Here is a 12540-nt window from a genome sequence, read left to right on the forward strand (position 1 = left end):
GGCGCCAGAATGTGGCGACTAGGGGATTTTCACAGCATCTTCATTGCAGTGTTAATGTAAGCCTGCTTGTGACACTAATAAAGATTTTTATTATTAATATAATATTTAATATAATAGTCAATGTAGCTTTGTTAAATGTTAGACAGAATACCCTATTCAATGAGTATGTGTGGTGTAACATACTTAAGAACACGGGGACGTGATCCACCGGACACATTGCGCTCTCGTTTGAGCACAGTGTGACCGATGAATGCTGGCAGAGCCATCTCATGGGCTTCATGCCTCGCGGGATTCACCCAAGTCCCGCAAGGCGTTGGGAGTCAGGATCCTGTCCACAAGGGGCGGAACCAAATGACACGCACCAAAGCCCCATTTAAAACCGAACTTACCTGATATCCATCGGCATTGCAGGATCCACTGGCCTCCCCAGCAAGGCCACAGCCAGGCACCTTTCAGCAGAGGTTCACAGATACGTGGGCCAGGCAGAATGACATCTGGGGGGGTCTCCTGGGATATCAGAGACCCCTGGGTGGTCAGGGATAGTTCAGGATGGCCCCTGGCCCTGCCCTGGACTGCAGACACCTTGGCAATGACAGGCTGGCACGCCAACACTACCACTCTGGCACTGCCAAGGTGCCTGGGTCACACAGCCAAGTCAGCAGGAGCACTGCCCGGGTGCCACGGTAGCAGTGCAAGGGTGCTCAGGTGCCAGGATGACATTGCCAAGGGTCAGGGCCCAAGGGGATCATTGTCATGCAAGGAGGATGGAGAGGTTTGAAGGGTGTGGTACAGGGCAGGCAAGTAGGGGCCTCCAGGAGGTTGGGGGGATGACGGGTGGGGGTCCTGGAAGGGGAGGGGCCTGTAAGTGGGTGTGGGGGACCTGAAGCGGGGTACCCTCACTTGGGGGGGGGGGGGGGGTTGTGCCCATGTGTGTGGGGCGGGGTGACATTACCCATGGAAGTGGGGCTGACTTAGAGATTGGGGCACCCTTTCAAAATGGCGGCCCAATCTCAGAGTTCAGCTCCCCAGTGCTGAAGATATTTCTCGGCTGGATTCTCCCACCCTGCCCGCCGCAAAAACGCCACCGGCGAGCCGCGTACAATGGAGAAATCCATTGACCTCAGGCAGGATTCTCCAGTCACCGGGCAATCGCTGCCGGAGAATCCCACCATAAGTGCGGGTTAAACCGGTGAGAAACTCCCCAGCGCCAAAAAGAGTCGCAGAGCCAGCGGGAAACTCCCTAAACATAATCCGCCACAGATTAACTTCAAAATTTGGGGGAGAATCGTACCGGGATATACAGAATTGCTGGGTGGGTGAATTATACAACAGTGGCCAAAAGAGGACATAAACTGCAATAGCAAAGCTTTGAACTCCACCATTAGGTTAGTAGGAATGCTCTGCTGGTGTGTGGCATAGTCAGTGTGTACTGCACTTCAATGTTGCTGGCCTCTTGTGACGCACACCTTCTATGAACTGGACCGATAACTGACAGAAAGAACGGCGTTCCTATTATAATAATAAAGTCCCTTTCAACGTTTGACAGCCAGCTATAAATAGCCTATTTGATCTGTTTAAACTAGCCTTTCGAAATTCACCAGAATCGAGAGAAACAATCAGATATCAGAAGTTACAGCTTTTGATTGAAGAGCATTTTCATTGGGTGGGGCCGGTTCAGCGGCATATCAATCAGATTGAGTTAGCCCAGGCAGAGAGAGAGAGAGGCAGGATGCCATTCAGCGGCGGCTGTGTTTTGCACACGGGGAATAATACGGGATCTGGACCCTACCCCAGGTCTCAGCCACATGGGGTCAGAATGGTCATGCCTGGTTGGTCACAACATGAATTAGTGGAATGATATCATTAATCACATTGCTGGGTCATGCAGTTCAAGCTTTCCTATATATATACATATAAATAGAGTATTTTAAAACTATTTCTGCTTCTCCTCCTCAACTACAGTGAGCCAATCAGACAGTTTAATTCATATCACCATTTGCTGCATCAATTTAAAGAGGCGTTTAATTATTATATTAAATATTACATTAAATATTGTATTAATAATAATCTATTATTGTCACAAGTAGGCTTCCATTAACAGTGCAATGAAGTTACTGTGCAAATCCCTTAGTTACCACACTCTGGCGCCTGTTCAGAAACACTGAGGGAGAATTCAGAATCTCCAATTCACCTAACAAACACTTTTTTCGGGACTTGTGGGAGGAAACTGGAGCACCCCAAGGAAACTCACGCAGACACGAGGAGAACGTGCAGACTCCGCACAGACAGTGACCCAAACAGTGGGCAGCATGGTAGCACAGCAGTTAGCACAATTGCTTCAGGGTCCCAGGTTCGATTCCCGGCTCGGGTCACTGTCTGTGCGGAGTCTACACGTTGACCCCGTGTCTGCGTGGGTTTCCTCCGGGTGCTCCGGTTTCCCCCCGCAGTCCAAAGATGTGCAGGTTAGGTGGAACGACTATGATAAATTGCCCTTAGTGTCCAGAAAATGTTGGGTGGGGTTACTGTGTTATGGGGATGGTGTGTGTGGGGGCGTGGGCTTGGATAGGGTGCTCCTTCCAAGAGCCGGAGAAGACTTGATGGACCGAATGGCCTCCTTCTGCACTTTAGATTCTATGATTCTAAGCAGGAATCGAACCTGGGACAGTGGCGCTGTGAAGCAACATTACTAACCACTGTGCTACCGTGCTGCCCTATATTAATAATAATTAAATATTATTATTTAATGATATTTAAATATTATTAAATAATATCCTCGCTGTTTTAATGGCCCGGTCACCTTGCTAATGTCCAGTATTTTTCTGCTTTTGTTTCTGATTCCAGCATCGGCAGTAATTTGCTTTGATCAGAAAGTGTGGCTACAGGAGGGTGATGTCAGTGTGTTCGCCAATCGGCTGAGTGAAGCTGTCATTAAAAAGTTGGCCCTTGCCGCTGTCAGGTGGACCAGAACGATGCAGGTTGTGTGATACTAGGTGTTTACTCCGATCCACACATTATCTGAGAATACCTGGGGCTGTTGGGTGCAGCTGGGTGTGGCTGTACCGCTTTTCACATCCGCCCTCTTCCTCCATCCATCCCTCTCTCTATATAGGGCTCCATCTGACAGTCCACTTGTCACAGGACAGACACCAGCCGCCGCAAAGCAATGCCCAGCATCACCAGCAGCTCGCTACAGCGCCGGAGCTCCAGCCGAGCCGTGCCCAGGTTCTCCAGCAGATCCGTCCAGAACAGCTCATGGAGCCGGGCTCCCTCCGTCTCCCTCCCGGGCAGCGCCGCCGGCTGGGGCAGCTCGCTGTCGGCCAGGATGGCGAGCGGCTCCAGTGACGAGAAGGAGGCCATGCAGGGTCTCAACTCTCGGCTGGCCCTCTACCTGGAGAAGGTCCGCTCCCTGGAGACCGGCAACCACGACCTGGAGCTGAAGATCAAAGCGCTGCTGGAAGAGAGGAAACCGGTACATAGGGACATCACCCCCATGTTAGCACAGGCACATGCCCTCAATACGCAGGTAGGCTGCAAATCCCAGTGGGAGAGCTTCCCAATTACTTTTTGTCAAGTACTAACTTTGAGACAGACGAGTTTAACATGCAGTAAAAACCATTTTGGCCCCATACCGTGTAACATCAATCCTGATCACTTCTTTAGGGAGGGGGGAAAAAGGTTAATATTTAATTAAATGTCCAGTTGAAATACTGCTTTAGTTGCCAAGCAATATTCAAATCGACAAGCTTGCGTGCTGTAATATTTTCCAGCTGAATGCGGTGTTGGACAATTGTTATTTCATGTGTTACACCCCGGAGTAACAGGGTGTTACTTATTTACCAACATGTGTTTACCGGGAGAAGTGAGCCAGGATTCCCAATCCCATTAAATAAATAGCTGATGGTTTTACCGCGGGACTGAGGGAGGGTTCAGGTCATCCGTGTTATGTGGGTTTTTCTTGGCCAGGAGTTTGGAGAATAGCTGAGGGTCATTATGAGGACAGAATTGGAAATATTTTCCGTTCCTGAAAGATTTCTCTCCCCCCCCCCCCCCCCCCAACCACAACGAGGGATAGAATTGGAATTGCAGATCCCTGTCGCTTCTGTTCAAATCTATTACTGGATTACACTGGGTCAGTCTCACTGTCCATCTCCTGAGCTAGCCCTGGTCAATGAGTGGCAGGTTCGGTTCCGCACCGGGAGGGAGGGATTAGCTCAGACCGAGCGCCTAATAAGCAGGAAAAGGTCATTTGTTTTGCAGGAAAAAGTCATTTCTTTGCAGGAAAAGTCAAATTCTTTGCAGGAAAAAGTCATTTCTTTGCAGGAAAAGTCATTTCTTTGCAGGAAAAAGTCATTTATTTGCAGGAAAAAGTCATTTATTTGCAGGAAAAGTCATTTCTTTGCAGGATAAGTAAAATTCTTTGCAGGAAAAAGTCTTCTTTGCAGGAAAAAGTCATTTCTTTGCAGGATAAGTAAAATTCTTTGCAGGAAAAAGTCTTCTTTGCAGGAAAAGTCAATTGTTTTGCAGGGAAAAGTCACTTTTTTGCAGGAAAAAGGTCATTTTTTTGCAGGAAAAGTTAATGCCCTCTCCCCCACCCCCCAGTAACATCTGCTGCCAATTTGACCCGAATCTTGTGCCCCTTAGATCCAGGATTTCACCCTGAACAATGCGGCGATGGCGCTGCAAATGGACAACGCGCGACTGAGCGCCGAGGATTTCAGAATGAAGTATGTACTAAAGTTTCTCTGCATTTTAATCCGTTATCTGGCTAGATCTGTCTCACCTGTTAACACATTGCACGTTAAGAACATGTTTGGGGGGGGGGGGGGGGGTTAACAATACAATAACCGCAGGATTTTGCTTCTTATTTTACCATCGGAGCCTGGGTGATCGTTTTTTTTTTGTTTTGCTTTGAGTTAAAAGAAAGTTTTCTAGGTTTGTCTGTCTGCCTCCGATTTAGGCTGGAGTCCGAGACTTTAATCCGGCAGACGGTGGAGAGCGACATCGACCGCCTGAGACGGGTCAAGGACGAGTACGAACTCAACACCATGACTCTGAGGAACGAGGAGGAGATGCTGACCGAGGAGCTGCTGTTCCTGAGAAAGAATCACCAGGAGGTGAGTGAGAGCTGGGAGCTGGTCCCCGCCAGCGCGCCCCTACTGGCCAGACGCTGTCAGTACAGAGGCTGCTATCCATGGCCCAGATCAGTAACTGAATCCAAATCCATTCCCCCACCCCCAGGATTTAATCATTTTTCAATGAAAACCATAAATAGAGTGTACAGTGATAGGCCCACACAGCTCAACTGTGCTATAATCTGTGCATCCTCCCCAGTTATTTCAAATAATTCTATCTGCACACCCTTTCTCCACCATATAGAATCCATAGAATAGAATCCCCACAGGGCAGAAGGAGACCATTCGGCCCATCGAGTCAGCACCTGCATCAATACCTGCTCTATCTCTGTAACCCCACTGAACCTTTGGACACTGAGGGGCAATTTAGCATGGCCAATCCGTCTAACATATATTTATCTCGTTCAAAAACAGAAAATGCTGGACAATCATAGCAGGTCTGATAGCATCTGTGGAGAGAGAAGGGAGCTAACGTTGCGAGTCTGGGTGGCTCTTTGTCAAGCTTTGATTAAAACATTAGCTCCGTTCACTCTCCACAGAGGCTGCCAGACCTGCTGAGATTGTCCAGTTTTTTCTGTTTTTGTTTCAGATTCCAGCATCCGCAGTAATTTGCTTTTATATACTTGTCTAGATTCCTCTTCAATGCATTTATATTAATCACCTCAAAAACTACACCTGGTTGCAAACTCCACATTCCAACCATTCTCTAACTAAAGACCTTTCTTCTGAGTTGCTTACCAGTTTTATTTGTGACTATCTTACATTTATTTACTTGGGCCCACATTGTCCAGTGTCTTGTGCGGGTGAGGTGAAATCCCTCTAAATGAGTAAATAATGTAAACGCTGTCAGCAAATGAATGATGGTGAGTTGCAGAGGTACAGAAGGAAAGCACGGATAACATGTTTTGTGGCAATTGAAATGTTCAAATCACACTATCGTTGTTTGCTAGGAAGTGAATTCCATCAGATCACAGATTAGCAACAATAAAGTCACGGTGGAGATGGACTGTGAGAAAGGACCTGATCTTACTGCCAGCCTTGCAAAGATAAGGCAGGAATATGAGGAGATGGTATCAAACAACAAGATGGAGACAGAACAATGGTACAAATGCCAGGTAAACTTTTTTTTTACAGCTAGAGGCTAAAATTTGCAATCAACACCTTTTGGTTTTAAGTTCTTTTCCTATTTCTCATTTATGATTATAATAAAAAAAGTTAAATTGATTCCAAACTCAGTTTGGAAATTGCCTATCATTTTTTAGGGATGGTGAATAAGACTTACTACATATAAACCGAATAAATCATAATTATAGGTTTGGGGAAAAGTAACAGTATTCTGATGTGCTTAATGCTCCTATGAGCCTGATTATGAATATTGCACTGAATCAACATTGACCAATGGATGAGTTATGGATTTGTTCGTAGGCGTAATTAGCAAATGCAAATACATACAGAATGGCCGGGTTTGGCTGTTAAATTTCACAGGAACTCCCCAATCTCCCTCTACAGTTTGGACAAAACCCTTGGTAGTTTTCAGAAGTTATTTGCAATACGGGAGTTTCCCATCTGCATTGGTTCCCTGTTACACTCTATCTCGTACATTAGAATGTATAGTGTATCTGGTAATGTCAATGTTGTCACAGTCCCAGAGGACCATAGGCTACTCTACCCTTTGAGAGGGTATTTGTGGTGATTTAACTTGAAGGTCACCACATCTCAGGCGAGGGGCAAGGTTGAGAAGACAGAGTCTTCATTAATAACCTCAGCCGATATGGAAGTTGAACCCGTGTTGTCAGTGGCACTCCGCATCACAAACCAACCATCCAGCCAATTGAGCTAACAAGGATATCAAAACTTATGGCACTTTTATTTTTAATACAGGTGGAAAATATCACCATTGAAGTGAATCACGCCATTAAAGACATTGAAATAGCCAAGGAAGAACTCAATAGTAAACGGCAAGCAATGCAATCCCTGGAGATGGAGCTGGAGGTCATTAGGAGACAGGTACATATGAGTAACCCTGAAACCCAGAGTGAGATAGCACAAGGTTTAAGTGATTGATTCTGTAAAATGGAGAAGAGGATCAGTAAAATGCAATATGGTGAAATATAATTAGGAGAGGAACCTCGAGATGTTTTAATCTAATATTTTAGCATCTTACTGTCAATATCCTCCCCCTCCCACTTGAAAAGTTGGTAAACAGGCCTTACAGACATCTAACGCCAACAGTGTGCCTGCGATTGCCAAGAGCTTATTTGAGCAATTAGGAATCCCAAGCTTTAGTCAGCTGTTAATATCTACGGGATGTTCCACCAAGTGAAGAGGAATTTGATTTGAAATCTGTTTAAATCTTAAATCCTAATTTTGGCACAATTAAGGTGTCACAAATGATGTGAAGTCCAAACTCTATATTATATATTGACAATCTTTCAGAGCTGACATAATAGGTAGCTTAAAATTCTCTCCTCCACTCTGCCCACAGCTGGTTACAGTGTTGATCTCACTCTAAATGCATTGTCTATTAAAATCATGACAAAACGTAATGCAAACATAAAGCTGTGAAACAAGTTGTTTAGCATTTCTGTTTTGTTTGAGTAAAATAGGCACTGGCTGGAACTTGAAAAAGATCTTAACCAACAATATTATAAGTATAAGATGAGCGTGCGTGACACAGAATTTACCTGCAGCATGCTAGCCAGCATAACTTTCATAAATTTGCATATTGGCAGGAATTGCGCATTGCCTAAAATTAGATTCATATTAATATAGAGACTATGGTACTGCTCACAGACAATTGTATTTTTTTTGAGCCAGTTTCTACAGTTTTGCTTATTGTTGTAACCTACCTTCATATACGCAGAACATGGGAATGGAAAATATTCTGGCCGAAACTGAGCAAAGATATGGAGTGGATTTCAGTAAACTGCAAACAATCATCATCAAATTGGAAGGCGATTTGCTCAACGTACATAATGATATGTTGCAGCGCAACGAACATTATGAAGCTCTTCTGAAAAGGAAAATTACTCTGGAGGCAGAGCTTGCAGAGTACAGGCGCTTACTTCATGGAGAAATTAGGTACCATAAAGATTATGCCGAAAACAATGTTCGTGGGGGAGGATTAAAATTAGTTTCCAAACAAAGACTTGGAAGTAAAAAGTTCTGATTGTAAACAGTCCAAAAGTGCCCCAAATGTGTTCACCAATAATTTGTTAATTTTGGGGAAGGGGTGATCTGTAACCTCCCACCATAACTTCAGCAGAAATCCCTGGAGAAGTGACGTAAGTGACTATTTTCAGTGTTTCTCCAAGGGTTTGGTCCAAACTGTAGAGGGAGATTGGGAGTTCCTGTGAAATTTCACAGGCAAACCTGTCCATTCTGTTTTTCATTCTTGCTCACCTGCCTGCCCTATGTCCTTCGGAAGGTTTTGGGTCCAAGCTCCTCTCTGGTGGTTGAGCACGTTATTTAGCACTGGGGTTCCATTGTGAGAGGTGCTGTCTTTCAGTTGAGACAACAAACTCAGGCCCACATCCCTCTTGAGTATATAATCTCACACCACGATGTGAAGGTGGTTCCCCGTATGTAAACTGTGAAAAGTTATCTGGGCAGGAAGAAAGGATGGGTAGGTGGAAAGTAATGCCCAATACATAAAACTGATTTGGAAATTTTATTTCTGTTTTAATTCAGAATAATCATTAATTAATAAGACTGCGTCAATTGAACTTCTGTATTTGGTTTAGAGTTGGCATCTTAAACTAATCACTCAGCATGTCAATTTGTTGCTGACAAATGTTCTTTTCATTTATAGCACAAAGGTTGTTTCTGCTCCTCCTCCTCCACGTGCACCCACTCCTCCTCGTAAGTATTCCTGCAAGTTTGGAATAAGGTATAATAATAATCTTTATTAGTGTCACAAGTAGGCTTACATTAACACTACAATGAAGTTACTGTGAAAATCCCCTAGTCGCCACACTACGGTGCCTGTTCGGGTACGTAGAGGGAGAATTCAGAATGTTCAAATCACCGAACAGCACGTTTTATGGGACTTGTGGGAGGAAACCAGAGCATCCGGAGGAAACCCACGCAGACACCGGGAGAATGTGCAGATTCCGTACAGACAGTGACCCAAGTCGGGAATTGAACCCGGGTCCCTAGTGCTGTGAAGCAACAGTGCTAACCACTGTGCTACCATGCCACACATTTATGTTCCATAACCTACATTTTCAAATATATAAACACCACGTTTCATGTTATTTAAGGTAGTAGTGCTTGGTCTCATTTCTCACATTGCTTCTGCCCTGAATCACACTTTGCTGAACTGTTAGTAAGTGTGCAATTCATGAGATTGGCAAACTGACAATTGTCCCTTCAGATTTCCATTCACTCTGTACACTGAGCACCTCCACATGTGACATAATTGAAATCAGTCTAGGGGATTGAAGCTATGATACCAACACTCCACAGCAATGTATTCTGGTGCTCCATCATGCCATAAAAATAGTAATAATTCAAAATGGTGTTAGGATGGATATTCTAACAATCTCAACAGTCTTCTTAGATTGATGCTGTTTTAGAAATACACTAAGCAATAGTTCTCTAAAAGAACATTCATTTGAGGTGGTGGATGGAACTGATGGTAGTCAGAAGTATTACCTTCAGCTGTGCTTCTGTCAGTTATAAAATGGATTGTAAATCACAAATTTTGATCCAGTTGGATTTCTGGCGTAATCGAATTTGAGCTTTCGAAGTACATTGATCCAAAGGCATGTAAAGTGAAGCAAAACAACTCTTCATTGAGCAAAGTGAAAACGCTCTGAATAATTCAACTTCACTCTGTTATCCATATGGAAATTCATTTCATGGAACATTGCTCATTTGTTTTAAAATACATATAATTGAATAATAACCATAAAAGAAAAACTGCTCTCTCTCAAAGATCTAACTATTTATATATGTATTTTAAAAATTCTAAAACATTATAAGAATCAGTCAGTGATGCCCACCCTGAGAACATATCCTCATAGAACCCCTACAGTGCAGAAGGAGGCCATTTGACAATTGAGTCTGCACCAACCCTCTAAATGAGCACCCTACCTAGGCCCACTTCCCCCGATCTATCCCTGCAACCTAACCCCTACATCCCTGGACACTAATGAAGCAATTTATCATGGCCAGTCCACCCAACCTGCAGAGCTTTGGACTGTGGGAGGAAACCAGAGCACCCGGAAGAAACCCACGCAGACACGGGAAGAAAGTGCAATCTCCACACACAGTCACCCGAGGCTGGAATTGAACACGGTCCCTGACGCTGTGAGGCAGCTGTGCTAACCACTGTGCCGTACATAGAACTCCTGTTGAAAAGTCTTACAGGAAAGGGCACAAATGAATTCAGAAGCCAATTTGTTCTGCATCTGAATATACTGAATACTAGAAAGACTAAAATAAGGCTCTCAAAGAAATCTGCTGACCTTGCCTAGTCTGCCTCATATGTAACTCCCAAACCCCCAGCAATTTGGCCTTCTTCTGCACTGTAGGGATTCTATGAATTTGGTTGGCTCTTAATGCCATCTGAAATGTAATTTATAAGTCATGACTGAAAAGTCATTTAATTGAGGAAAATTAGGAATGGACAATAAATACAGGCCTTACCTGGAATTGCTGACTAAAAAGACATTACTCTTGAGTCATAAGCCACCTCTATCAATGCTTATCTAATCCATTTTACCATGTTAGTCAACCATGTAAATTATGACTTTGAGCTAAAAATAAAACTTTAATAAAATATTCCTTTTTTTTTACTTAACAGAAGAAGTCACAACCAGAAAAATCGTCAAAGTCATCACCACAACCCTGGTTGATGGCAAGGTCGTTGATGAGTCGAGTGAAGTTGAAGAAATTAGTGAGAAGAAACAGGTGCAACACAACTGAATGCTCGAATGTACAAACTGTGGATGTCTGAAATATTTTGCATTGTAGGGAATCTATGTTACTGGGATATAATGGTGTTTGAAGCGATAAACTGCTGTAATAGTTTTGCATAAAGCATTTGAACATTTCACTTTATTCATCAAATACAATGACACAATCTCTAATAAATATTTAAACTCATGTCCATGTTTTATTAGTGTGCAGTCATTACTCTTCCAAGTAACGAGATTTACTAAGCAAATCTGAGGAAGGACCTCTGATAAACACCACAGTCAAGGGCTCTATTAAATTGCAGATAGATTCCATAATAATCTTGCATATTTTCTAATATACAGACTTTACCTTTTTTCAAAGGTTGATGATAAATTGTTCTGATGATACATTGTTTTATTCACGGCAACAACTTGCATTTATATCACACTCTTAATTCAGTAAAATGTCTCCAGATTGTAACCCAACAATAACTGACACCAAGTCCAAAGGACATTTCAACAACAGGCTGGTCAAAGAAGTAGGCATGAAGGTGTGTCTAGTGTGAGAGCGAGATGGAGAGGTCTGGGGAGAGAATTCCAGAGCTGACAGGTGAAGGCAGTCACCAGTGGTGGGGCAAAGGAAGTCAGGGGTGTACAAATTCCAGAATCAGAGGAACCGAGAGAGAGAGTGAAGAATTTGAATATGCGGATGAAGAGGAACAAAGCGAGGGAGGTCTGTGAAGAATTTAAATATGGGGATGAAGAGGAACAAAGAGTGGCAGGGCTGTGAAGAGTTTGAAGAGGAGCAAAAGAGTGAGGGCTGTGAAGAATTTGAATATGAAGAGGAACAAAGAGAGCGAGGGCTGTGAAGAATTTAAATATGTGGATGAAGACAATCAGAGAGCGAGGGCTGTGAAGAATTTGAGGACGAAGCAGAACATAGTGAGGAAAGCCTGTGAAAAATTTAAATATGAGGACAAGAATTTAAAATTGGGTGCATTGACGGATTTTGAAGCCAATGTTGATTCACAGAAACAAAGTTGATGGTAGAACGGGATCAGTTGTTGTTGTGACAAACAGCGGCAGTTATTGAATAGGGGGAGACCCGCGATTTGTCATCCGGCTGGGATAGAACATAAAACAGTATAGCACAGAACAGGCCCTTCGGCCCTCGATGCTGTGCCGAGCTTTGTCCGAAACCAAGATCAAACTATCTCACTCCCTGTCATTCTGGTGTGCTCCATGTGCCTATCCAATAACCGCTTGAAAGATCCTAAAGTGTCCGACTCCACTATCACAGCAGGCAGTCCATTCCACACTCTAACCACACTCTAACCCTAAAGAACCTACCTCGGATATCCCTCCTATATCTCCCACCCCGAACCTTATAGTTATGCCCCCTTGTAACAGCTACATCCACCCGAGGAAATAATCTCTGAACATCCACTCTATCTATCCCCCTCATCTATTCCCGTACCAGCCTCCCCGGACAGGCGCCGGAATGT

General features: G+C 44.0%; 1 protein-coding gene across 1 annotated transcript; it reads left to right on the top strand.

Moving 5' to 3' along the window:
* Window positions 1-3108: 3108 nt before the first annotated feature.
* Window positions 3109-11245, top strand: si:ch211-243g18.2 (uncharacterized protein LOC559906 homolog). The gene is made up of 8 exons (XM_038782219.1): window positions 3109-3523; window positions 4642-4724; window positions 4958-5114; window positions 6083-6247; window positions 7014-7139; window positions 7996-8213; window positions 8944-8993; window positions 10942-11245. The coding sequence occupies exons 1-8, from the start codon at window positions 3164-3166 to the stop codon at window positions 11061-11063; spliced, it is 1281 nt and encodes a 426-aa protein (XP_038638147.1). The 5' UTR covers window positions 3109-3163; the 3' UTR covers window positions 11064-11245.
* The last annotated feature ends 1295 nt before the right edge of the window (window positions 11246-12540 follow it).

Source organism: Scyliorhinus canicula, chromosome 21 (assembly GCF_902713615.1).
Source record: "Scyliorhinus canicula chromosome 21, sScyCan1.1, whole genome shotgun sequence".
Taxonomy (NCBI): domain Eukaryota; kingdom Metazoa; phylum Chordata; class Chondrichthyes; order Carcharhiniformes; family Scyliorhinidae; genus Scyliorhinus; species Scyliorhinus canicula.

Excerpts from the sequence above, each read along its gene's own strand:
- si:ch211-243g18.2 (XM_038782219.1), top strand. The coding sequence starts at position 3,164 with ATGCCCAGCATCACCAGCAGCTCGCTACAGCGCCGGAGCTCCAGCCGA. Across the intron at positions 4,725-4,957 it reads GCCGAGGATTTCAGAATGAA|GCTGGAGTCCGAGACTTTAA; the intron begins GTATGTACTAAA and ends CCTCCGATTTAG. Across the intron at positions 8,214-8,943 it reads TTACTTCATGGAGAAATTAG|CACAAAGGTTGTTTCTGCTC; the intron begins GTACCATAAAGA and ends TTTCATTTATAG.